This window comes from Hemiscyllium ocellatum, chromosome 4 (assembly GCF_020745735.1).
Source record: "Hemiscyllium ocellatum isolate sHemOce1 chromosome 4, sHemOce1.pat.X.cur, whole genome shotgun sequence".
NCBI lineage: Eukaryota > Metazoa > Chordata > Chondrichthyes > Orectolobiformes > Hemiscylliidae > Hemiscyllium > Hemiscyllium ocellatum.
Window position 1 is genome coordinate 112814678 of NC_083404.1, and position 24917 is coordinate 112839594.

The following is a 24917-nucleotide window of genomic DNA, read 5'->3' on the forward strand; positions in this document are numbered from 1 at the left end:
TTATCATTTTCTATTCCTTGATTTGAAAAAGTGACTCTTCTTTAAAAACTGTTTTTTTATTGTCTCTACTATTAAAAGAGTAGTACACAAGAGGGTAAAAATTACCAGTACCTGCCTAAGCACTGAAAAAAATAGTCATGAAAACATAACACATATACTCTGATCCCAGAGACTTGGGCTTGTAATGGGCAGGACATTCAGAATGGAACCAAAGATAATTGGATCTGAACTGCCATCAGGAATAAAACCTGGAAGTACTGGGGTAACAAAACTGATCATATTGAACTGATGAATTTGGGGAGAAGAGCATAGAACAGCATAGAGTAAACAGTGCATTACAGGCCCTTCAGCCCTCGATGTTGCACCAACCTGTAAAACTGATCTGAAGCCCATCTACACTTTTCCACCTTCATCCATATATTTATTCAGGAAGGCAGTGAGGATGGATGTTAACAGTAAATTCAAAAGAGTAAAAAGAAAACAAATCATACGGTATGATAGGTAAACTCCTTGACATCTTTAGCCTTCGGGAATCTATTTCTTTCTTAAATACATTTAATGAGTTGGGCTCTACAGATTTCTGAGGCATAGAATTCACAGGTTTATCATCCTCTGAGTGAAAGCCACATCTTAGTCTGAAATGGCCTACCCTGAATCCTTGTCCCATGACCCCTTGTTCTGGATACCTGCACCACAGAAACAGGTTCCCCTTGCTAGTCTGTTCAGACCCATCATTGCACTATATGTCTCACTAAGATCTCCTCTCATTCTTCTTAACTCCCATTGAATAGATGATCCAAGCTCTCTTCATGTGACAAACCTGCCATGCCTGGAATGAGTCTGGTAACTTTTTGCTTCACTCCCTTTAAATGAAATATGTGTCTTTTTTAAGTAAAGAAGACCGAAAAGTGTACAAAGTTTTTGAGTTGTGGAGTCATAGAGCAAGTCTTCCTTGCTTCTGCACTGAAGCCCTCTTGCAATGAAAGCCAATATACCATTTGCCTTCCTAATTGTTCGCTGCACCATTTAACTGCTTATAATTTAAATCACTTTTGCTAGTAATTTTGATCTTATTTATACTTAGTCAGATGAGACACATAGCTCAGAAGATTGAACCAAGAACCACCTATCAATCAGTTATAAAAATTAAAGAATCACTACAGTGTGTAAAGATGATATTCGGTCCACCAAGTCCTCAGCAATCTTCCACAGAGCATCCCACCCAGACCCACACTGTAACCCTCCATTTACCTCACCTTCACATCCCTGGACACCATGGGCGATTTACTTTGGCCAATCCACCTATCCTGCACAACTTTGGACTGTGTCGTTATTAAAAATGACTTGAAAAGTCTCAGGAATTGTTTACAGTTCATGCTTAACGTTGTTCAGAACTGATGACTGATTAGCTGTGGTGAAGAGTGGCAAAAAAGTTTAGTCAGTGACCCTGTTCCTGGTTGATACCCATTGAGTGTGTGTGTGTGTGTGTGTGTGTGTGTGTGTGTGTGTGTGTGTGTGTGTGTGTGTGTGTGTGTGTATAATGCAGATAGGATGAAGCTTGACTGTTGTTTAGTGTATGGTGAAACATTAGTCAAAGCTCATTGTTCAAGATCAGACATGAAGAATGTCCAAACTGGGGAATAACGTGAGCATGGGACTAACAGAAATCTATCCAGTAATATTAACATTCATTATAAAATGTATGTGATAGGTTTGGAGATAACATGTCTGACACTCAACAGTCTTGGAGTACAGTCCTGCAGTGAGGAAATTCAGAATTGGCATGTTGTAGACTGTGAGTCAACTGATGTGAAAGCACCAACTTATCACTTTGGATGGTACCAAAAGCCTGGTAAGTAACTCAATCTACATTTCCAGATTGACATTGTTTCCTTTAAAATAATTGTTCAAATTAATTGCATCATCCTGCTAGATTCTTCAAGAGAGTCAAAAAGCATTGAGGTCAGAAAGTTTTTTTCTGTTTGTGATGTGCTTACTTTCCTCAGAGGTCATAGTCCATGTAAGCACCATGATATAGGTAGAGCTAGAAAGGAGGTTCTGCATTGTCAATGTGTGGAAGAAGGCATCAAAATAAGAAACAGAACATTAAAAGTAACAATCTCTGAATTATTAAAGTTAGCCAAAAATATCAAACAAAGGACAGCTCAGTAGTTAGCACTGCTGCCTCACAGCATGGGACCTGGGCTCGATCCCACCACCAGGCAACTGTCTGTTTGCAGTTTGCAAATTCTCCCCGTACCTGCCTGGGTTTTCTTCGAGTGCTCTGGTTTCCTCCCACAGTCTGAAGATGCGCAGGTTAAGTGGTTTGGCTATACTAAACTGCTGACGGGGGACATGCCGGCTAGGTAGATTAGCCATGGGAGATGAGGGTGGCAGTGATAGAGTAGGGAATGGGTCTGGGTGGGAGGCTCCTCGGATGGTTGGTGTGGACTTGGTGACCAAATGGCTTGCTTCCATACTATAGGGATTCCAGATGGGAAAAAACCGAGATGGCAGATGAACTGTATAGATAATTTGCATTGGCCCTCACTTGAGAAAATACTAGAGCAGCTCAGCAATAATACAAAATCTGGAATTGGGCAGGAACAAGACACTCGTGAAAATTACAATTACCAAGGAAGTAGGACTAAATAAATTGTTGGAATTGCAAGCTGACAAGTCTTCAGGCCCTGATGCCTTTCATTTTAGAATCTAAAAGAAAGAGCCAGTGATGTGCATTGATTTGAATTTTCCAAGCTCATTAAATTAGGCTATGGCTCATTTAGATTGGAAAATGTCTAATTTCTTTATTCAAAAAGGGAGGGAGGCAGAAATCAAGAAACTGCAGACCAGTTAACAACATTTGTCATAAGGAAAATATTAAAAGCTGTTATTAAAGATATTATAACTAGGTACTTCAATAAGTTCAAGTTAATCAGCCGGAGCCAACATGGTTTTGACAAAGAGATATCATGTTCTATTAATTTTTTGGAGTTCTTTGTAGAAAGACAATGACAAGTTGGACCAGAGTGTCTGTTTCCATGGTGTATTCCTCTAAGATTCTATGACTCTAAGTACTTGTGCTGTGGATAGAGGGGAACCAGTGGTTGTATTCTATGTAGATTTCCAGATGGCATTTTATAAAGTACCATATCAAAGATTATTCTGGAAAGTAGAAGGTCATGGATTAGTGGGTAACATGTTGGCATGGATACAAGATTAGCTATTTAACAGGAAACAGTGTAGGAATAAGGGGTCTTTTTCAGGATAGCTAATTTCATAAGCTAATTTCCCACTGGGCTTGATGGTGGGACTGCAACTCTTTACAATTTACTATTAATCATTTGGATGAAGGGTCAAAAGGTACAGTAGCTAAATTTGCTGATGACACCAATAAATTGGACACGTAGTTGTCAAGAAGGCATGAGGAGCCTACAAAGTGATATAGATAGGTTAAATAAGTGGGCAAAGATCTGGCAAATGGAGTAAAATGTGGAAAGGTGTGTAATTGTTGATTTTGGCAGGAAGAAATTTTTAAAAAGCATGATATCTTAATGATGAGAGATTGCGGATCTCTAAGATGTAAAGACATCTAGGTGTCCTCATGAATGAATCCCAGAAAGTTAACATGCAGGTAGAGCAAGTAATGTTAACATTTATGAGGAAAGCTAATTGAATGTCATGGATTATTGCAAAGGGAATGGAATGCAACAGTAGGGAGGATATAACATAAGATCATAATGTATAGGAGCAGAATTAGGGCATTTGGCTCACTGAGTCTTCTCCGCCATTCAATCATGGCTGATATGTTTCTCAACTGCATTCTTCTGCCTACTCCCTATGACCTTTGATCTCCTTATTAATCAAGATCTATCTCTCTCTGTCTTAAATACACTCAATAACTTGGCTCCACAGCCTTCTGTAGCAATGAGGTCCACAGATTCACCACTCTCTGTCTCAAGAAATTCTTCCTCATTTCAGTTCTAAAGGGTGGTCCCTTCATTCTGAGGCTGTGCCCTTGAGTCCAGATCTCTTCTACTAGTGGAAACATCTTCTCCACTTCCACCTCAGCCAGGCTTCTCAGTATATTCTGCAAGTTTCAATCAGATCCCTCCTTATTTTTCTAAATTTCAGAGTACAAAGCCAGAGTCTTCATCCGCTCCTCATATGACAAGCCCTTCATCCTTGGGATCATTCCTGTAAATCTCCTATGGACCCCCTCCAAGACCAGCTTAAATACAGTGCCCAAAACAACTTCCAATATTCCAAATGCAGTCTGACCAGAGCCTTTTACAGCCTCAGAAGTATATCACTGCTCTTACATTCTAGCCTCTGAAAATAAATGTTAACATTCTGGTATGCTGCTGGTATCTTCACCTGCTCAGATCCTCCTCTTTGATCCCCATTACTACTTCTCCAGCTTCATTTTCATTTACCACTCTTCTGTCTCTCCAGTCTTTTATATATCTAAGAAAACTCTTGCAATCTTTTATAAGATTAGCTAGCTTATGTACATATTTCATATTCTCTCCCCTTTTTTTTTAGTTGTTCTCTGCTGGTTTTTAAAGGCTTCCCAATTCTATAGCTTCCCATTCATCTTCACCATATTATATACTTTTTGCTTTTATGCAGTTCTTGACCTCCTTGTCAACAATGGTTGCCCCGTCCTCCCCTTTGTATGTTTCTTCGTTCTTTGGATGAATTTCTGTGTGCCTCCTGAATTACCCCTAGAAATGTCAGTTATACAGGATATTGATAAGGATGCATCTGGAGGACTGTGCATAGAAGACTGTGTAGACTGTAGTGACAGGAGGATGCTGATACATTGGAAGCTGTTCAGAGAAGATTTGCTAGATAAATACCTTGAATGACAGAAGTGCCTTATGAGGAAAGACTAGACAGCCTAGGCCTGTAATCTATGGAGTTTAGAAGAATCAGGGTGACTTAATTGAAACATAGAAGACCCAGAAGGGAGTTGATTGGATGGATGTTGAAAGGATATTTCCTCTCATGGGATAATCTAGAACTTAATGTCATTGTTTAAAAATAATGGGACTCCCATTTAAAATAGAGATGAGGAAACTTTTATTTCGCTGAGGGTTGTGCATCTTTGGAATCAATTTCCTCCAAAGGCAATGGATGCAGAATCATTAAATATTTTTAACAAAAAGGTAAATATATTCTTGATTGCGAAGAGGATGAACAATTGTTGGGGATGTGCAGGAATGTAGAGTCAGAGTTAAAATCCTCGGGATCAGCCATGACCTTATTGAATGGTAGAGCAGGCTCAAAGAACAGAGTGGCCTACCCTTGTTCCCTGTTTGTAGGGACCTGCTGCTGAGAAGCAGGTTTCCAAAAGAGGAAAATGTTCCATTGCCTTGTTGTCAGTCCCCTCTTCTTGGCAACTAAAATACCTGATGAACCAAAGCTCTAAAAAAAAGATAAATTCAGGCTTATGTTCTTTGTTGGAAGGTACAATTTCAGACAATTTTGCACTAACATAATGTCCATCTGTGCATCATTTTTGCCAATTTGAATTCACTCTAAACTGCTTCCAACCTTGTTAGCGTATTATATGTCAGAATATAAATAAATGGAAATCACAACTTTTCCTTCTTAAAATGTTAGTTTAAGTTTCTAACCATCGTTCGAAGCAGCATGTTGGAAAACAGACATTTTATATTTTTAATGTGACGCTTATAAACAAAAAAAAGTTGGGGAAACAGATGATATATTCCAGATCTCAGTGAGGAGAGGCTTTTTAACATATGGTTTCAAAAGAACACATAAAAATGCTAAGAAAATTATTTAGATTTAGTTGCATCTAAAATTCTGGGTTTAATTTTAACCTGTTTAAAACCAGTGTAAATAGAGGAAATTTGCGTCTATTGTTCTTTAGCTTAATAGTAGAATCATTATAATGAGCCAAGATGTATTTGGCATGGGATCTGAAATACTTGTCTTGTTAAAGGAAGAAATTAGGACAAAAGTAAATACATCTATCAATGTTTACTTGATCTCTTGCCTCCAGATTGGCAGATACTTTTACTCTGTGTTTGTTTTATACCCCAAATTATACATTTCTTTGAAGGGTAAATGTGTCGGAAGTTCTACCATTTGGTGTCAAAATGTAAAGACTAATCTCATGAGACCATCTGATAGTCAGAAAGTAGAGACGTTGAGACATTTATTGGCTACTTCATCAGCTCTGGACAGCAATTACATCACCATTTTGAAATGTGTAAAGCTTTATTTAGGGATCTAAAAATTTCTAGAGCCTCTAAATATGTTTCCGATGATATTGTATAGTAATACTATTGGCTATGAAGAAGGAACTACTTACTTACTTCAATACTGTGAATTCAGTGAAAGCATATGTAATTGGCACTCATCTTGCAGTTCAGCTTTGCCATTGTTTTGACAAATATCCTCTCCTGAAAGTACTTCTGCTCTGAAATCCTTATGTCAGTTTAGGACGCCACCTTCCTGTCCACCCCCACCCAATCCCTATAGTTCAATATGAGAGCAGTTGCCAAAATTGGAATCCCAGCTCGCCATCTTTTTTTGAATTAAAATCCTCAATAGGTATTGTGCGTTCTTGTTAACAAGCCAGTTGGCCTGAATAGTAGGTGGTTGTCATGATCACGCAGTCAAAAGTGGGAGAGAGCTGTTTATTAAACAACTTTGTTGAAAGATGGGAAGGAGGTATTGGGGACAGTATTCAGGAAGGGGGTCTGTGTGCACTGGGGAAACCCACAAGTTGTTAACCTCCTTTTGGGCCTCCAGGTTGCCTACCCTCCAATTCATATCCATCCCAAATAACCTCCCTCACCCTCTCAGGCATTGTGATCCCTCTCCATCCCAAATCCTATACTTGTATCTCTTTAGTGGCAATGTCCTCTTTATCCCGAAGATGTCCTGCAGTCCCCAATATGTTCTGGCTTTTCTGGGAACTGATAGCTATTGACCAATCTGATTGGCTGGCAGGCTTTAAGAGTAGAATGGGGAGACATTCTTTAAGCATAACTTCACCATCCCGCTGCAGACAAGCCTGGAAAACTCAATAGAAGAGGCGGTAACACAGATGGTAAAATTGCAAAGGGCATGTTCTTTGTTTCTGAATTGTCAGCTCACTCATCTTCCAATTTCCATTCACAGTGAACCAGTGGAAACATACAGGAAACATTTGCCCCCCTGTCAGCCTTCCTCCACTTCCTCAAAAAGGTACTGTTTTTCCATCTACTTACTTTTCTGCTGAAAAAGCAATTGTAGCAAACAAATCTTATTGTGCAGAAGTAATATGACACAGAACTCTGGTTGAGCCCTATTGATGTTTTCCAATTGATAAGGGCAAAGATCAGACAGAAGCCAAACCAGAAAGAAACTGATTCAAGGCTTTGCTATTTATAAAAAATTCCTGGAAATCAAAAGAAATTGGATAAACAATGTCTGCTGATGATAGTTCTGATAGATGTTAATGGGCCAGTGGTGTGGAGCATAGAAAAGCAATGCGTTCTCCTGGCATCTGAGCCAACATCCTTCATGTGACCAATTTATTCAAAAGTTTATATTTCCTGGTCATTTACTTCAGGGCTGATTGTGGGATCTCTTGTCAACCAAATCCCTGTTCCATTTGTCTAAATAGGAACATAAGAGTAGGCCATTCATCCCCTCGAGCTTGTTCCACCATTCTAGATCAAGTCTGATCATCCTTCTCAATGATTTATTCTTATGTTATCCCCCAACCCTTATGTAATTAGTCATACAAATCTATCAATCTCTTTCTTGAACTTGATGACTGGGCTTTCACCAGTCTCTGGGATAGGAAATTCCAAAGATTCACCACCCTTTACTGAAGATATTTTTCCTCATCTCTGTTCTAGTTGGCTTGCCTTATATTCTGAGGCTGTGTCCCCTGATTCTAGACTGCTCAGCCAAGGGCAGCAATCTTTCAGGATTTACTCTATATATCCCTTTATGAATTTTGTAGCTTTCTATAACATTGCCTCTCATTCTTCTAAACTTCAGAGGCTACAGGCCAATCCCTTCAATCTCTCCTCAGAGGACAGGCCAGCTATCCCAGGAATCAATCTGGTGAATCTATGCTGTGCTTCCTCTGTGGCAACTATATCCTTCCTTAGGCAAGGTGACAGAACTGCCCACAATATTCCAGGTGTGGTCTTACTAGTATTCTATACAGTCAAAGCAAGACTTCTTTGAACCTGTCCTGAAATCCTCTTGGAATAAATTCCAGTGTCTCCTTTGACTTCCAAATTACTTGCTGTACCTGCATGTTTGCTTTTAGTGACTTGTGAACAAGGACAACTATGTCACTTTGGACATTAGTACTTCCCAATCTCTTGCCATTTAAGAAATATTCTGTAGCTTTGTTGCTCCAACCAAAGTGCATAATGTCTGTTAGAATTCAGAGGCTTGTGATCACAATTACTTAATATAGGCAGTCTCCCATTTGTAAGCAACTTTGAGATAATTTATTGAGTTTATGAAGCAGCAGTTTGCTACAACACCTCATTTATTTAAATGGACCAAGAAAGGAAATTGACAAGCTCTTGCAAATGATGGTGCTTTACTGATCCTGAAGCTGTAGATCTGTAGATTTGATTTATTACTGTCACGTGTACTGAGATACAGTGAAAAATGTTGCCTTATGTGCTTTATGGCAGATCATATTTTACAAGTGCATCAGGGTACAATAGAAGAGAAGAGTTTCCTGTGATTTTGGAGTGGTAGAGTGTTCATCCCTGATCATGGCTTTTAATTCCACATTATTAAAAGATTCGAATTCCACCATTGGCCACGGTTAGATTTGAACCCAGATCCTCAGCTAGTTAACAATGCCACTACACCATCATCTTCCACACAGGTACCCTCCACAGTCACAGAAACCTAACATGCAATTACAGCAAGATTTTTGATTGGCGGACAAAAATGAAGATGTCTTATTACTGTTACAAGAGTATTGATACAGATTACTCTGAAAAACTACATTCTGTTCTGTTCTCTTTGCCTAGGGAAGGGAATACTTGCTTTAGAGAGAGTGAATGAAGATTTACTAGACAAATGTTTAACCTGTGAGCAGTGATTGAATAGACAAGGCTTACATTCCATGGAATGTAGAAAAATTGTGAGCCGATCTAATTAAAACATATAAAAATGCTTAAGGATATTGACAAGGTTAGATCTTGATAAGAAGTTACTAATTGCTGCAGAATCTACAAGATGAAGTCTCAATTGCAAATGAGAGGATCGGCCACTCAGGATTGAGATGAGAATAAATTTCTTCATTTGAAAAGTTTTGTGACTTTGGAATTTTCTTTCCAGTGTTGTGAAGGCTCAATCATTGCATATTATTCACAACAGAGCTTGGTACATTTTTTTTCAGGCGTTACCGAAGGGATTAAACTGGGGATTTTGGTAGTCATGATCTTTTCTTTTATTCACCCATGGGATATGGGTGTCATTGGCTGGGACAGCATTTATTGACCAACTGCAGTTGGCCTTGCAAAGGTGGTGCCATCTTGAATGGTAGAACAGGCATATTTTGTTCCTTTGTTCCTATATCTTAAGCTATGATATAGTGCAATAACTCAGCACATTAATTAGGGCACAAGTCATTTGTGATTCCCTTTCAGAGAGATACAACTTGAAACGCTGCCCTGAGATTACCCACCCACTGCACCACAGAAAACGCTCTCACCTCTGCCCTTCACAGAGGAGCCACAAACTTCCTGCTTACTTCCCCTCCTACAATCATGAGATGCATTTGTTTCATTCTGAAACAAAACCACAGGTCAAACATTCATTGAATGGTCACCATTCTAATCTCTATTTAAATCACTGGGGTGATATGCAGCTCAGTGTACTCCAAGCACCTGCAATGGAGTTAAAGACGTGAGGATATTCTTTGAATAAGTGGCCATCTGTATATACTCTGTCAGGTATACATAATATGAAGGGTAAAAAGAAAGACTTCTATTTCAGTGAAACCTTTCATTATTTCAGGGTATGCCAAACTGCTACAAAGCAAATGAATATTTTTCCACTGCAACCATAATGTATGGAATGTGGTAGCTGATCTGTAAATAGCAAAACCCCACAGATAGCAAGGCCAAATTGTATGTTTGGCTTCTGTTAATTGATATAGATTTGTCAGGTAAAATTTACTGCCCTTCTTTAAATAACATTATAGCATCTTTCATGGCCATCTGAGAAATGTAGAAACAGGATAAGACAGGGTGGTGGGTGTATAATGCATAATTAACACCACAATTCCAGTTTTTGTTTGCTCCTGCCAGAGCTATCCTCATAGTTTATTCTGAAAATAGACAGGCAAAAGGTTAAAACAAGAAGATGTCATGATTTTTCTCTAATCTAGTAAACAATGGTAATAGCATTTATGTATTGAAGTGGTTAGCATACTAAATTAATCTTTAGAGTGAGGTAACTACTGTGAAGGCAAGCTCGCAGCTATCTGAGATCTTAACACATGGCTATCAGAGCAGGTCAAAGGCTAGGAATTCCGCAGAATGTAACTCACCTCCTGACCCCCTGAAGCCTGTCCACTATCTGCAAGACACAAGTCAGGAGTCCCCCACTTTCCTGGATGAATGAAACTCCAGCAGCACTCAAGCTGTGTGGTACGTTCCATCACAAAGCAGCTCCCACTTTATTGGCACCACGTCCTCACATTTTCAGTCCCTGCACCATTGATGCACACAATGAGCCATGTATATGATCTGTAAGATGCCCTTCAGAAATTCCTGAGACAGCATCTTCTAAACCAATCACCACCACCATCCAGGAGAACAAAAGTGGCAGATACATGGGAATCTGCAAGTTCTGCTTCAAGCAACTCAGCAACCTGTTTTGAAATTGAATTGTGTTCCTTTACTGCCTTTGAAGTGAAATTTTTGAACTTGCTCTCTAACAGCATTGTGGGTGTACCCACTAAATGAACTTCAGCAGTTCAAGAAGACAGCTGACCACCACTTCTTCAATGGCAGTTAAGGATGACAGTAAATACTGGCCCAGCCAGCAATCCCGTATTCCCTGATGAATAAATAAAACAGAGATAAGTGAGACAAATGATCAATTGGTCAGTTTTAATGCGTCTCAGTCAAATAATGACACTAAATCATTAATGTCTCATCCGAAGATTCAAAGTTCTGGTAGCGAAATGTTCCTTCAACACTTCCTTGGGCTGTCAGCCTTGACAATTCACTCAATCTTTGAAAAAGGCTTGTGAGAATGGCAGAAGTAACATGCTGCTTGATTTTTTTTAAATCTGCAAGTTGCTACTTTGAAATCACCTCTATTTGTATATTGTGAAGCAGTCAAGCTATATACAAGCTACAGGCTTTTAGCTTTTGCATAGCATTGTGGAGTGTTCAGCATAGAAATAGTCCATACAGCACAATAATCTTTCTTGGTGTTGAAACTGGGTTGGAACGGCTGTTTGTGATGCAGAATGAGTCAATTCCCATAATCAAGGCCACAGTGAAGGCTCTGCCTCTCAGCCTCTCCCCTCCCCTGAGGTATGGTGACTCTCAACCCACCACCAGTTCTCACCCTCTTTTTTGCCTTTCCTCATTCTCTAATTCTGTCAAAGAAAGATCAACCGATGATCCTCTGGGAATATCTGTGGTCACCTCACTGATCCTTGTGAAATTCATGTTTCTGCCTTCCTCCTTCTGAGTAGCCACTCATTCTAACATTTTTAAATTGGGATTCATAATATGGGTTGAAACTTTTCAGTGCTGCTTCATCAGCATGAACATAGAAGAATGAGAATCTCAATGGAATACTCCCTAGCTCCAGACCCTGCTGGAAGTAAATTGGATCCATAGTCCAAGTCCCTCCTTTTTCCCCATATTGCTTGATTCCATCACTGATTAAACCTGTCTGTCCCAGCCTTGACTATACTTTGTAACCCAATCTCTGCAGCAGTCTGTGGGTAAGAAAAGATGCAGCCTCCTACCACTTGTAAGAAGAAATTTCTCCTCATTGCTGTCCCAACCGGACAACACTTGGAAACATGCTCCCTGGTCCTAGACTATTCCACAATGGGTGTTAAAACAGATGAGAAGAATTTTTTCTCTCAGTTGGAAGTGAACGTATACAATTCTTTATTGCAGGGGGCTGTCAAGGTTGGATCATTAAGTATCTTCAATTTAATCAGAGAGGGAATCAATACTTGTGAGGATAAGACATGGAAGTGGAGTTGAGGTTAATCAGATCAGCCATAATCTCATTGAATTGTGGAGCAGACCTGATGGTTACTTCTGCTCCTACCTTGTATAATGTTATAAAGAGGAGAAATCCTTCTCATCTCCATTCTAAGTGGTTAATCCTTACTCTGAGAATATACCCACTGGTCCTAGACTCTCCAACAAGGGAAAAAAAACTCTCCTCATTTGCTCTAAGAATCTTGTGTGTTTCAAAAAGATTTTCTCTCATTCTTCCAAACTCCAATGAAGCCCATTCTACTCAAACCCTTCTCCTAGGACAGTACCTCCACACCCAGAATCAACACAGTGAACCCTCTCTGGACTGCCTCTAATCCCAGTATGTTCTTTCTTAGATAAGGGGAGTAAAACTATTCACAATGTTATAGCTGTAGTCAGATGAGTAGTTTGTATAGGTTTATCAAGACTCTCCTATTTGTACACTCCCAATTAATTCTAGTATTCCTGTAAGTATCTCAATATTACTGTTGTTTCAACTTTGATGCTTAATTGCCCAGAATGCTGTATTCAGATTGCTGAGCACAAAGGGATTCTGTCCCATTGACTTTTGTAAACCTCTTGATTGAATACAACAACATTCTGCCACACTTCAGTTTGATTTCCCTGTATCACACTTTGAGACAAGGATCCCACATTTCCAACTTACAACTGTTTTTGTCTCTTCTGATAATTTCAGGGAGAGAATGCAAAGCCGACTCCAAGGAAATTCAATATCCTTTTCTGTTGGAGTGCCTTTTCCCTTCCTAGGAATAGCCTATAATTGTTAATGAATATGCAACTGCTTCTGTGGACACTGGGAGAACATGCCCCTCTATCGGTTAGATACCATGTCCACATCCATCTCCAGGGAAAAAACATTATTTTGGCCTTAGACATGGACAAAAGTCCTTCTACTTCTTGTCTCATAACCTCGAGAGCCACAAACTATAATACTGAGTGAGGAAGGTAACCATTCTGGTGTTATACTTCTCTGTTGCCATTTTTAAATTATTCACCACCTCTCTCCTTCTGAAGTTGTTGGAGTTTTCTACCATGGAACTCACACAGCTAACCATGTTCTATGTCCATACAATTCCATACCTACAAGCTCTATCTGTAGTCACGAGGGACTGATTGTAGAATCCTATCTCATATAATATCCTTCACTTAAAAAGTAGTTTGATTTGTTGCAGAGCTGCTATTTCTGAGATCAGCTACCTCAGCAGTCTAAGGTCTTCTTGATCTGTAACATGGATTAGAGAAAATTACTAAAATAATCAGGAGCTAACTGGACCATACCTATATAAGCTAATGACATTTAGGGTCTGGATGATAAATTTCTTGTAATTTGATTTCTTTTCCCTCTTTTGCTTTTCTTCTTTCATTTCTTTCTCTATCTCTTGCTCTCCCTTTATTGCTCTCTTTCTCTCTCTCCTCCCACCTGTTTTGACAGAATATATCACTATCTCATTTATTGTACATACAGAATTGAGAATTCTTTTACAGTGAATGAGGTCAAGCTGAAACATATCAGACACCATCGTTACTCACATTTCTTAGAACTTATAGCATTTGGGTTTTATGATGCATTGAATGCATTTTCAAACTATCAGTAATTTAACTGTTATGGTTGTTTGCAGTGCTACTGAATAACTGGAACATCCTCAAGGTATCCCCAGGCCTCGATCCCACAATAACCTTTTTTGATGTATTGCACATCGATAGTGGCAGTCCTGTGATGACTGAAGATTTCAGAAACTATGCCAGAGACAGGTGCCTGTCAGGTGAGAACACATAAACAGCTGATCCTTATGTTAAGGGTCTTCCTACTGCATTATTATTTAAGAGTGACTTTCTCAGACCAAAATGGTACACATTACTTGGACATGAAAGAGTTTACTGAAAGGTAGAGCTTTAATAATAGCTGTCTATGATGGAAATTCTTTGAATAGAAATCCAACTAATGTTACAGACCTCCCTTTGCAGTGACATAATGATAATAACATTGGTGTCACCATGTTAATACTGTGGTGGCATGGGTTTGAATCCTATCAAGGCAGCTGATGCATGTTAAATTTGAGGATTAAAATTTGGAATTGAAAGCTAGACAGTAATGTTGTCTTTGAAATATCATCAATTGTTGTGAAAAAAAAACTCACAGGGAAGAAAATCTACTATCCATCCCTGATTTGGCCTATATGTGATTGCAGATTTTCAATGTGGTTGACTCTTAATGGTTCTCTGAAATGGTCTCGCAAGTCATTCAGTTCAAAAACATTTACAGATAGGCAAGGCATATTGTCCTAGCCAGTGATGCCTACATTCCATGAGAAAGTAAAGACAGGCCTCCAGATGCAATGAAGACTGCCTCAGCATGTACTGGAGCACTGAGCACATCAGTCAGAGTCAGTGTGTTCTGCCCATTTGAGGATTCCAGTCAGGCTCCATAGGCTGGGGGCAAATCGGAGGCCTGCTAGCACTGGCAATCTGTGTCTCTCACTGGCAATATCAGCACCCCCTCTGGTCAAAGTTAGAGCAGTTAATTCCATCATTTTGACAGATTCTGTATTATAACTGCCCTTCGCTCATTTTGTTCACTGGAGAACAATTCTGAACTCTAATCTTTCCACTTAACTGCAACTGACTTATGATACCTTGAGTAGCACAGTGATTAGCACTGCTGCTTCATAGCACCCGGCATCCTGGTTCAATTCCAGCCTTGGGTGACCGTCTGGAAATTTGCATGTTCTCCCCAAGACACATGGGTTTCTACCAAGAGTTCCAGTTTCCTCCCACAGTCCAAAGATGTGCATGTTAGGTGGATTCGTCGTGCTAAATTGCCTTGTAGTGTGCATGGTGGGTGTATTAGCTATGGTTAATGCGGGGATAGTGTGTAGGGGTGGTCTTCGGTGGGTCAGTGCAGACTTGATGAGCTGAATAATCTCTATCTGTTTAACAATTCTTTTGAGCTCGTTCTCTGCACCCTGTCAAAATCATTGACATTCTTCTTAAAGAGAGGTACACATAAGTTTGCTTATTCATTCATGGGATGTAAGCATTGTTGGCTGGGGCAGCATTTATTGCATTGTCCAAGTTATTCCTTGAGAAGGTGGTGATGAGTTGTCTTCTTGAACCACTGCAGTTCCTTTGGTGGAGGTACACCCACAATTCATTTTGTGAGTTCTAGGATTTTTAACACAGCAATAGCAAAGGAGCAACATATTCTTCCAAGTCAGGCTTTGAGGAGAACTTGATGTGGCGGTGCTGCAAAGTTTCTTCTGCCCATGTCCTTCTAGTTAGAAGTGGTCACAGATTTAGAAGATGCTGTCTAAGGAGCAGCGGTTCATAATTCTACAAGTATGGCAAAACAAGAGATTTGCAAATATTTAATATGATTTTCTTGTTTTTGTATTCAATACCCAAAGTCAAAATAACACGAAGGACTGCATGTTCACTCCTGAGTTGGGAGCACTAAGTTCTTTAATCAGTATACTTTCCTGAGAGGAAACAGTTCTGACCAGCTAGATATTCATTCCAGGAGGGTGACACATTGCATGTTTAGTGTGGAGTCATGCACACTGCCCCTGGACGCAGTGCTGAGGAAGCAATTGTGAGCATTATGTGGTTGCTCCATTTGTGAGAATCACATTTGCTCCCTTTCCCATCCTGGTGAAAATAGGATCTGTTAGAAATGGGTTAGGGACTTCTGGTTTGGGGCCCTGGTGCTATTGTGATTTAGGTGGGGAGGTTTCATGACTCCACACAGATCAGGACCAAGTCAAAATCTAGCCCATTGTCTCTGAGTGAGGCTGGATGCCAATTATTTTACACTTGTTACCAACAAGGTTTCTTCACAGCTTTGAATCTCTCAACTTTGTGGTGAAAGTGCTTGCTAGTTGGATTGGAATTATGGTTTTGTGTAGAATCTGGGTTTTAATCCCTTTTCTGAACCTTTTGAGATGCCATTTCAAGTGAAGAAATGCTAATTAGAATGGGGACGATATGGGTACCATATATCTTATTGTACACAGGAAAGGAGTTGGTTGAAATGTTGGAGCATTCCTGACCTGTTTCTGCCTCTTTCCTGCACAGCATGTGTTTCCAGCCACACTTGTGTTACAGTTTCGCTTCAGCCTCAGCTGTCAGGAGTCAGGTGTCTTTTTTATCCTGACACCCACAACTGCCACCCTGGATTGCAAGGCCATGACTGCCAAATGTTTGTCAAGGAAGAAGCGGAGGAAGTCTATTATAAGAAACGTGAGTTCTACCATTAGTGCATTGATTGTGTAATACTTTTCTTCGAGCCACCCCATACACGTTCTTCCCTCCTCCCCTTCAATGCACACTGTATGATAGATACAACAGCTCACTGGGATGTGTTAGTTTACTATTCTTCAGTAATGAGCCCGGATTGTGAGTGTTTTCACACAATGTTGGCCCATGACCACTTAGGAGCAGTAAAACCTTTAGAATTATTTTTCTTTCTCAACTCAAATGTAGTGAAGCTTGTTGGAACACTCCTCTAGCTATTGCTGACTACAGTTGACCCTAATAAAGCCTGAGGCCTTGATCTCACTATCTGATCTGATTGGTGCAGCAACAAAGATCACAGGTTATAGGAGGAAAAGGCAGGAAAGTGGAGCTGAGGATTATCATTGAATGGCACAGCATATTTGAAGGCCTGATTCTGCTCCTAGGTCTTATGGCCTTCTAGTCTAACAGTACTCACACGGGTATCAGCATCACTACAAATCCATGTCAGGAAAGTCTAGTAAGCAAAAATAATGACAAACCAAATGCAAGGATGTAAACTATCTGAGCAACTCAGTGAAAACAAAATTTTGACAAGCCATAGAAAATGAATTTCACCTTAACAACTCACAGAAGCACTCATGTGACCGACAACCATGACCTCTTGTTCTGGATTAGCCCAGAGGCTAATGTCTATGCAGTATGCCTACTTTATCAATCATATTTACCATCAGTATGCCTCAATTAGATCTCCTTTAATTTTTCTATATTCTGATGAGTATAGACCTAAAGGGCTCAATCTTTCTCATAAGACAGAACTTTCATGTCTGGAATTCATCCAGCAAATTGGTGCAGTGGATATGTGCTTTTGTCTTGGAATTCATTATTTACAAGCTAACAAATAAAATTCTTCAAGCAAAATCTTTATTTTAATGTTTTCTCAGCTATTGGAGGGTCGTGTACTGGTCGTTGTGGGATGTACCAACCTGATGAGGTTTGCCAGTGTAACTTGAAATGTGAAGATTATGCAGATTGCTGTCCTGACATTCATACCTGCTCTGGTGAGTATGTAAACTTCACTGGAGTTTCTTGCAAGCAACCACTGCAATGAGAAATAGGGTCAAATCTACCTCGGGTTGACTGTAATGTAGCCAATGAAGCGTATGGCCTTGACAATCTGAGAGACTTTTCATTTCATTCCACCTTGTCATCTATTCTGATAGATTGTTTGTTTTTTTTTCCCAATTCAGACCCTTCCTTATCCGAATCCCAACCCCAGTTGACATCCATTTTCCTTCCGGGTCATGGAATCTTGTTTGGATCTAGTCAGGTGACCCAGGTTGGTGTGGAATGGAAGACTGTGAACCGTTTCTTGGGTGTCCCATATGCAGCTGCTCCTACTGGTAAAAGCCGATTCAAGGCCCCAGCAGCCTTTAATTGGACTGGAGAATGGAATGCAACTTTCTACAGGTGAGTATGGCCTTCACTGTTGGGTAGTATTTAGTTCTTGCACTTACTTTGATTTCTGCTCTGCCATCAGTAATACATAAGTAATATAATGTCCCGCTCTGATCGTTTTGACTTTGAGAGGTTAGAGATAAGCATCAAATGTTTAAATTAAGGGGTAAAGGTCAGCAAAGTTGGGCATGTTCTTAAATTTAGTAAACGTGAGGTGACCTAATTGAAGATTTTGTGGATTTTAAAAGAGATTGACTAAAGTTGACCAGTCATATATTTAAAAATTAGAAAAATAGGAATGAAGAAACATGTGGCAGAATAACTTCATTCAAAAGATAAAATAAATATGGAATATGTTGCAAAAGTAATCCCTCAAAGTAAGTAATATTAATACCAAATGTAGCTGTTTATCTAAGCAACAGACAATTGAATTGTATACTGCTGCAAAGACAAAGCCACTTAAACATACATTAAGAAACTAATTTGATGTCAACCAATTTTCACCATTAAAACTAGCCCCAGAGAGTTTAAACATGTATTTAACTTCCACAATCTCTTTTGTTTTAGGCCTAGCTGTCTACAGCCAGGAGATGCAAAGGCCATCTACTCCACTGTAGATGAAGACTGTCTCTATCTAAATATATTCGTTCCCAAGAGCATTGTGAGTTGTGGTATCTATATTACGAGAAACCTCAGAGTTTTTCTGTTGGTATTCTATGGTATGTAATGGAGGGATGATGATCTGTGCTTGCAGACTGAATTGCCGAAACACCATCTTTTCTCCTCTGGGCAAGAGGCTATATTAGTGTTATATTGTCTTTGTTCACATCTCCCCTTTAGCCAGTGGCAGAGTGATGTTTTAGATGCCGATGGTCAGGGTTGACTGAGGGGAAATATCAATGCACTTTGTTCACTTTTGAAATATTGGCATCGCTGGTAAAGTGAGCACATATTATTTGTCCCAGCTGCCGTGAGGAGTTGATGGGACAAAAAGGCCTTTTTGATGCTTTGATGCTTTGTTCAGTCTACTGTAACAACTGACTTATCAGGGAGGAGAAAGTGAGGTCTGCAGATGCTGGAGATCAGAGCTGAAAATGTGTTGCTGGAAAAGCGCAGCAGGTCAGGCAGCATCCAAAGAACAGGATTCCTGAAGAAGGGCTTATGCCCGAAACGTCGAATCTCCTGTTCCTTGGATGCTGCCTGACCTGCTGCGCTTTTCCAGCAACACATTTTCAGCTACTGACTTATCAGACTACTTCAAAGAGATTGGACAATTGCAGGAGAATCACGGGATAATGGAATGTTTTATAGGAGATAGAAAGTGTAATTTTTAAAAATCCCCGTGAATGTAATTCCTTCGATTTAAAATGATTATTCTGTTACTTTTTCCACTTTATCATGCAGGACCACAATCTAGGATCACATATCTGTGAGAACCATTTTTGATGAAACCTTTGTTAACTGTTCATCCAAAATTCTGCTCTTGACCACTCTGCCCTTGGAAATTAACAGCATCTTTCCAATTCTCTCTCCTCACCAAGTACATAATGTATTATTTTCTCCCAAATCATATCTATTATTTCCACATCTCAATGGGCTGAATCTTATTGTTTTTTTGTCGGGATAACGTTGAGTTTTTTTGGAAAGATTCTCACCATGAGGCACAGTGAGATTTCTCACCATATCTTACCAATCTATCTCATTAACTGCCCATCCTGTCCCAAGATGTCCCTCACATATCGCAGGCTATGTGATAACAAGGCCTGGTATGTGAGGTTGGGAGCTAGGACATGGAAAAGCTCAGGCCCTAAAATTCAATTTTGAATCCAGAGTGCTACGGGGTCCCCAAGTGGAAAATGTGCTGTTGTTCTTCTTGTCCTAGTTCTTAACTCCACACTCCAGGCCTTGTTATCATAGTCTGCCATTACACATTATCTATTGTCAATCACTAACAGTCTCCATTAACAGCTTTTCACTCTCCCAGCAAGATGATTGTCAACTCCTTTGTCTGTCCAACTGTCTCCTCTTTCTTTGGATTCTAACCCCATCTACCGTTTACTCCTTCCAATCCCGCCAGCCTATCTTCTGCATATAAATTGACATATTTCTAGCTACCATCAGTTCTGAGGAAGGGTCACTGGATCCAAAATGTTTACTCTGATTTCTTTTCACAGATTATAAACTTTTTGTTTCTGATTTACAGCATCTGCAGTTCTTTCAGTTTTTATTTACCATTAATTGTGTAAGTTAGTTGGGCCATTAACGTGGCATTTATCAAGCAATAATCTTCTTCATCTGGCAATTCACCACTACCTGGTAAGACGCTCACCACATCACTCAGTTTAAATATAAAAATTGGAGTAACACACTCCTAACATGAAGATCGGTCTCTTCGGACTTCTCATCTGGGTCTGCAACAAATCTCACTGTAGTCGATGTTGCTCAGAACTCTGATAAGATTCTGACTTAAGACTGTCCAATCAATTTTATTTCCTGTCACAACAGTGGAATGGTCTTAATCAAAAACTAAATTATTAAGGTCATGTTTTGTGATGCATTATCTCTCCTTGTCTTCTTCAATCTCTGTGATGCCTTTGATATAGTCAACTGCGAAAACCTTTCCAATCCCTCTGCTTTATTATTCAAATGCATAGCTTTGCTCCCACTGGAGTTAACACATTAAATTCTAGCGAATGTATCTTCAGTTCAGGCTTTCCCTCAATTCTACGCTTGATTATTTCGAGAGTCCTGCAAAGGTCTAATCTTGCTTCTGTATCTTTCCTCATCTATAGGCATGTAGCATGAAGGAGGCCTAACTGTTACTCAGTCTGGCTGGAAAAAGTACCTAGAATGAAAACAAGATGAGTAGGACACTGTCTCCTAGTAACTTGCACAATGCTCCTGTGGATGATCCTCAGGATAATGTATGTTTTAGAGGGATTTGACAGGGAGATGAGGACACTTTAAATTGGAAAGCTTATTGGATTCAAAGGCCACATGATGGGGTAGGACACCATCATAGGTCAAAAATCAAACCTGTTATCTGTCTAGAATGTTTCCAAAGGGCAGAGTGTCAATGAGGAAGAACACAGCCTGACAATGCACATTCATATTCTCAGCTGCAAATCTACACAGTCTTAGTTGAGTAGACTTCCAAACTCCTTGGGAGTCACAATATCTGTATTTGAACAACTTCTTGTAGCTATATTTTATTAATTTACAATGCTAAGATGTCCACATTCTGAGCATAATTCTTCCATGTTAGACATAGAACCTGTGTGGATTTTTCAACCACAATGGTTCCTAAACCGAGTGCTTTAATTTTCTACTTATACATTTGCAAGACTGCAATTGCCCACAAATGAATGTGAAGTGGCTAATAGTTGCCTAAAAAAAGGAAGATAATGGATTTCTCTGAATCTAAATAAAAGAAGGCATTCACACGAAGAACGCTAGGTACTGAGAACTATGAGCATTTGTGAAACCTCCTTTTTCACAGCTTATGTAGTGGGCACAAATGAAAGATGTCCTATTCTGTCATGTGGTTAGCACTGCTGCCTCACAGCGCCAGAGACCTGGGTTCAATTCCCACCTCAGACAACTGTCTGCATGGAGTTTGCACAATCTCTCGTGTCTGTTTGAGTTTCCTCCGAGTTCTCCGGTTTCCTCCCACAGTTCAAAAATGTGCAGGTTAGGTGAATTGGCCATGCTAAATTGCCCATAGTGTTAGGTGAAGGGGTAAATGGTCTGGGTGGGTTGCTCTTCGGAGGGTCAGTATGGATTTGTTGGGCTGAAGGGCCTGTTTCCACACTGTAAGTAAGTAATCTAATCTAATCTATTTACTAAATGAGACTATGGCTATGATATAAAGGCATATTATTAATCCTGAACTTTGATGTATAACAGGCTAGAAACAATGCTGTGCTGGTCTTCTTCCATAACGCGGCTGTAGATTATAAAGGAGAGAGACAGACAAACATTGATGGATCCTACCTGGCATCTATTGGAAACATCCTGGTTGTGACAGTAAACTATAGAGTTGGAGTATTTGGATTTCTGACTGATGGTACGTTCATTGTAATCTTGTTTCTTTTTAGAGCCTGGGTGGAGTACTATTTCATCAGTGAATAATATTGTCATCGTGGTCTGAAAACTAGAGAAATTTCATCCTGTCGGGTTTCTTTATTCCAGTGCTAACTTAATGGCGCATGTAATGGCTCATGGTACTCATCTTGGGGTACAAGTATTTGTGAAAATTCACCTGAAGTCCCCACAATTCCAGAAACTAATATTGAATATGAATGAGTGTGTGCATTTGCTTGTGTGCATATGTGTGCACTTCATCTGAGGATAATCACATGGTTAAAAACTGCTGACACACAAGGCCTCAATGTATTGGAATATAAGACAGTTAATATGAAAATGTTCCAAAGGCTGAGAGGTGACATTAGTCTCAAGAAGCAAATAATGGGATAGGTGATGAACAATTTCGTCAAAGGAATTGATTACAAGAAAAGCATTAGAGGAGGAGAGAGAGATGGAGAGGTTGAGAGCAGGAAGAAGAAAACTTAGACATCCAATGGCATGGTTGGTAGAATAATGAAAATCAGAGGTGCACAAACCCAAGCTTAGAGGAGACCAGGAATGTTGAAGGGTGGAGGAGGTTTCGGAGATAGGGAGAAAATGGCAATGAGAATTTAATAATTGCAATCTTGATGAACAAGGTAGATTAGGGATTGCATGAGTGGTGTGACTGGATATGAATAAGGATTTAGGAATAGAAATTTGCATGAACAGAATGTTATGGAGTGTGAGAGATTGGAGGCTGCTATTCGAAGTGACCTTCCATTGGAATTGCACATCTGTATCAGTCATGGGAGTAAAAGGATTTAGATTAAGAGGTTTCTTTTCCTTTGTAGGCACTGATGCAATGACTGGCAACTGGGGCTTGCTGGATCAGATGGCTGCTTTACAATGGCTGCAGAGAAATATTGGCTACTTTGGAGGATCACCATCTCAAATCACTATTGCTGCAGACCGCAGTGGAGCTGACATCACCAGCATGAACCTTATGAGGATATCTTACAGCAGACTTTTTAAAAGAGCCATACTATTGGTAAGAGATAATCATATTGAACTTATGAGGATACAGGCAGTTATGCATGACTTAACATGTGGGAACAAGAAATAACTTTTGTGAGCTTGATACACATGGCCTCAGTTTGGGAAAATCACTGTAGCTGGAATGTGGGAATATCTTAAGGCTAGTAATTTCTTCAGGACTTCTTCCTGCCTGATTTACAAGTGGATCCCGATCGTTATCAAACACAGACAGCTTCCATCATATTCCAACAGAGCTATAGCAGCTGAATGAGAATGGTGCAAAGGAAATGGGTCTCCCTCATTTCTTTTCAGCTGCAACAAACTTCCTGCAACAAGTTGTCTAGCTGTGTATTTATTGCCATTTGGCTACAAGCGTGTTGTTGTGATGCAGCATTTTTGAATATGATAGTTTTTTTTTCAGCTCACTCCGACACAATTCTTCACCTTCTTCCCAGTTGTTGTCATGCCACTCTGGGCAGGAACCAGATTTTTCTGAACAATGTCCAATTGTGTAAGGGAGGGCACTGCTTCTTTTTAGTTTGGCTGCATTGACTAAGAACTAGTGTTAAGTTCCATTTACTTAACTGGCTTCACCCTCACTCTCTGAACAGTGTGTCTTGTATGACCCATGCCAGTTAGAAGGTTAGGACGGAGAACTGGGAAAAATTTAAATGTATATATCATATTAAGTTGCAATTTGCTATAAATGGTAAATGATCGATCCAGTAGAAGCATTAAAATAACCCCAATTACCCCACATACAAGGAAGAATAAAGATACAAGAATGGTTGGGGACAAGAGAGTAAGGTTAAATGAATTATTTTTGAGTTATATAATCCTGTAGTCTTCCAAAATGTGTGTAATTATGGATTATTCATCTTTAATACAAACTAATATAAGATACAATTGTACCTTGATGAGCAGTGTGATGTAAATTGTTGTTACAGTATGTATTTTATTTATTGAGATGAATTTGGCTATTAATTCATTTTCAATGGATAAGCAGGAACACAGTAAAACTAGAGAAATAAGCACCACGACTGGTAGCCTTTGGGATTAATAAACATTCTTGCACCCAGGTTTAATAATTTAAAAATACATTGTAGCTTTAGATTAAACCTTAAGGGTCCTACAAAGAGAAAGAGCTGAAAAGTGTTTTGACATTCCAACATTGGCAGCTGGATTTCTGAAGATGCCAATGGATTTGGAGGGATGGTGATGAGGATGATGTTTCACTGCATTCTGAAGGATAATGCTGGCAGTGCTGACTTTATAAATAGCAGGTTTACCTTGAAGTTATGAATTTAGACTCAAATCTCTGAAAGATTTAGAGGTTATTGTTAGGATTTTCCTCTTGGCTGTAATTGGGGCTTCAGAATGCCTTACTGTCAACTCCAACTGATATTTGGTGGGCTGCAGGTGGTTAGATTAGATTACTTACAGTGTGGAAACAGGCCCTTCGGCCCAACAAGTCCACACCGACCCGCTGAAGCGTAACCCACCCATACCCCTACATTTACCCCCTGCCTAACACTACAGACAATTTAGCATGGCCAATTCACCTGACCCGCACATCTTTGGAATGTGGGAGGAAACCAGAGCACCCGGAGGAAACCCACGCAGACACGGGGAGAACGTGCAAACTCCACACAGTCAGTCGCCTGAGGCGGGAATTGAACCCGGATCTCTGGCGCTGTGAGGCAGCAGTGCTAACCACTGTGCCACCGTGCCGCCCATGGTGTTTCCATGCTGTCCTCCACACACTTGAAGATGGAGCACTCTCCCTCACTGTTGTTATGTTTAACTTGTGAGTTCCCATGCTTCTTCCTGGCTAGTTGACAACTGGTCCTTTGAAACCAC

General features: G+C 39.9%; 1 protein-coding gene across 1 annotated transcript in view; it reads left to right on the forward strand.

Moving 5' to 3' along the window:
• The window catches only part of tg (thyroglobulin), a 370830-nt gene that overhangs the window by 152761 nt on the left and 193152 nt on the right, over positions 1-24917 (forward strand). Inside the window, exons 34-42 of the mRNA XM_060824055.1 lie at positions 1712-1852; positions 7159-7224; positions 13886-14029; positions 16338-16502; positions 17441-17557; positions 17747-17966; positions 18522-18615; positions 21861-22020; positions 22874-23070. Coding sequence (XP_060680038.1) covers positions 1712-1852; positions 7159-7224; positions 13886-14029; positions 16338-16502; positions 17441-17557; positions 17747-17966; positions 18522-18615; positions 21861-22020; positions 22874-23070 — 1304 coding nt within the window. The remainder of the gene's footprint in view (positions 1-1711; positions 1853-7158; positions 7225-13885; positions 14030-16337; positions 16503-17440; positions 17558-17746; positions 17967-18521; positions 18616-21860; positions 22021-22873; positions 23071-24917) is intronic.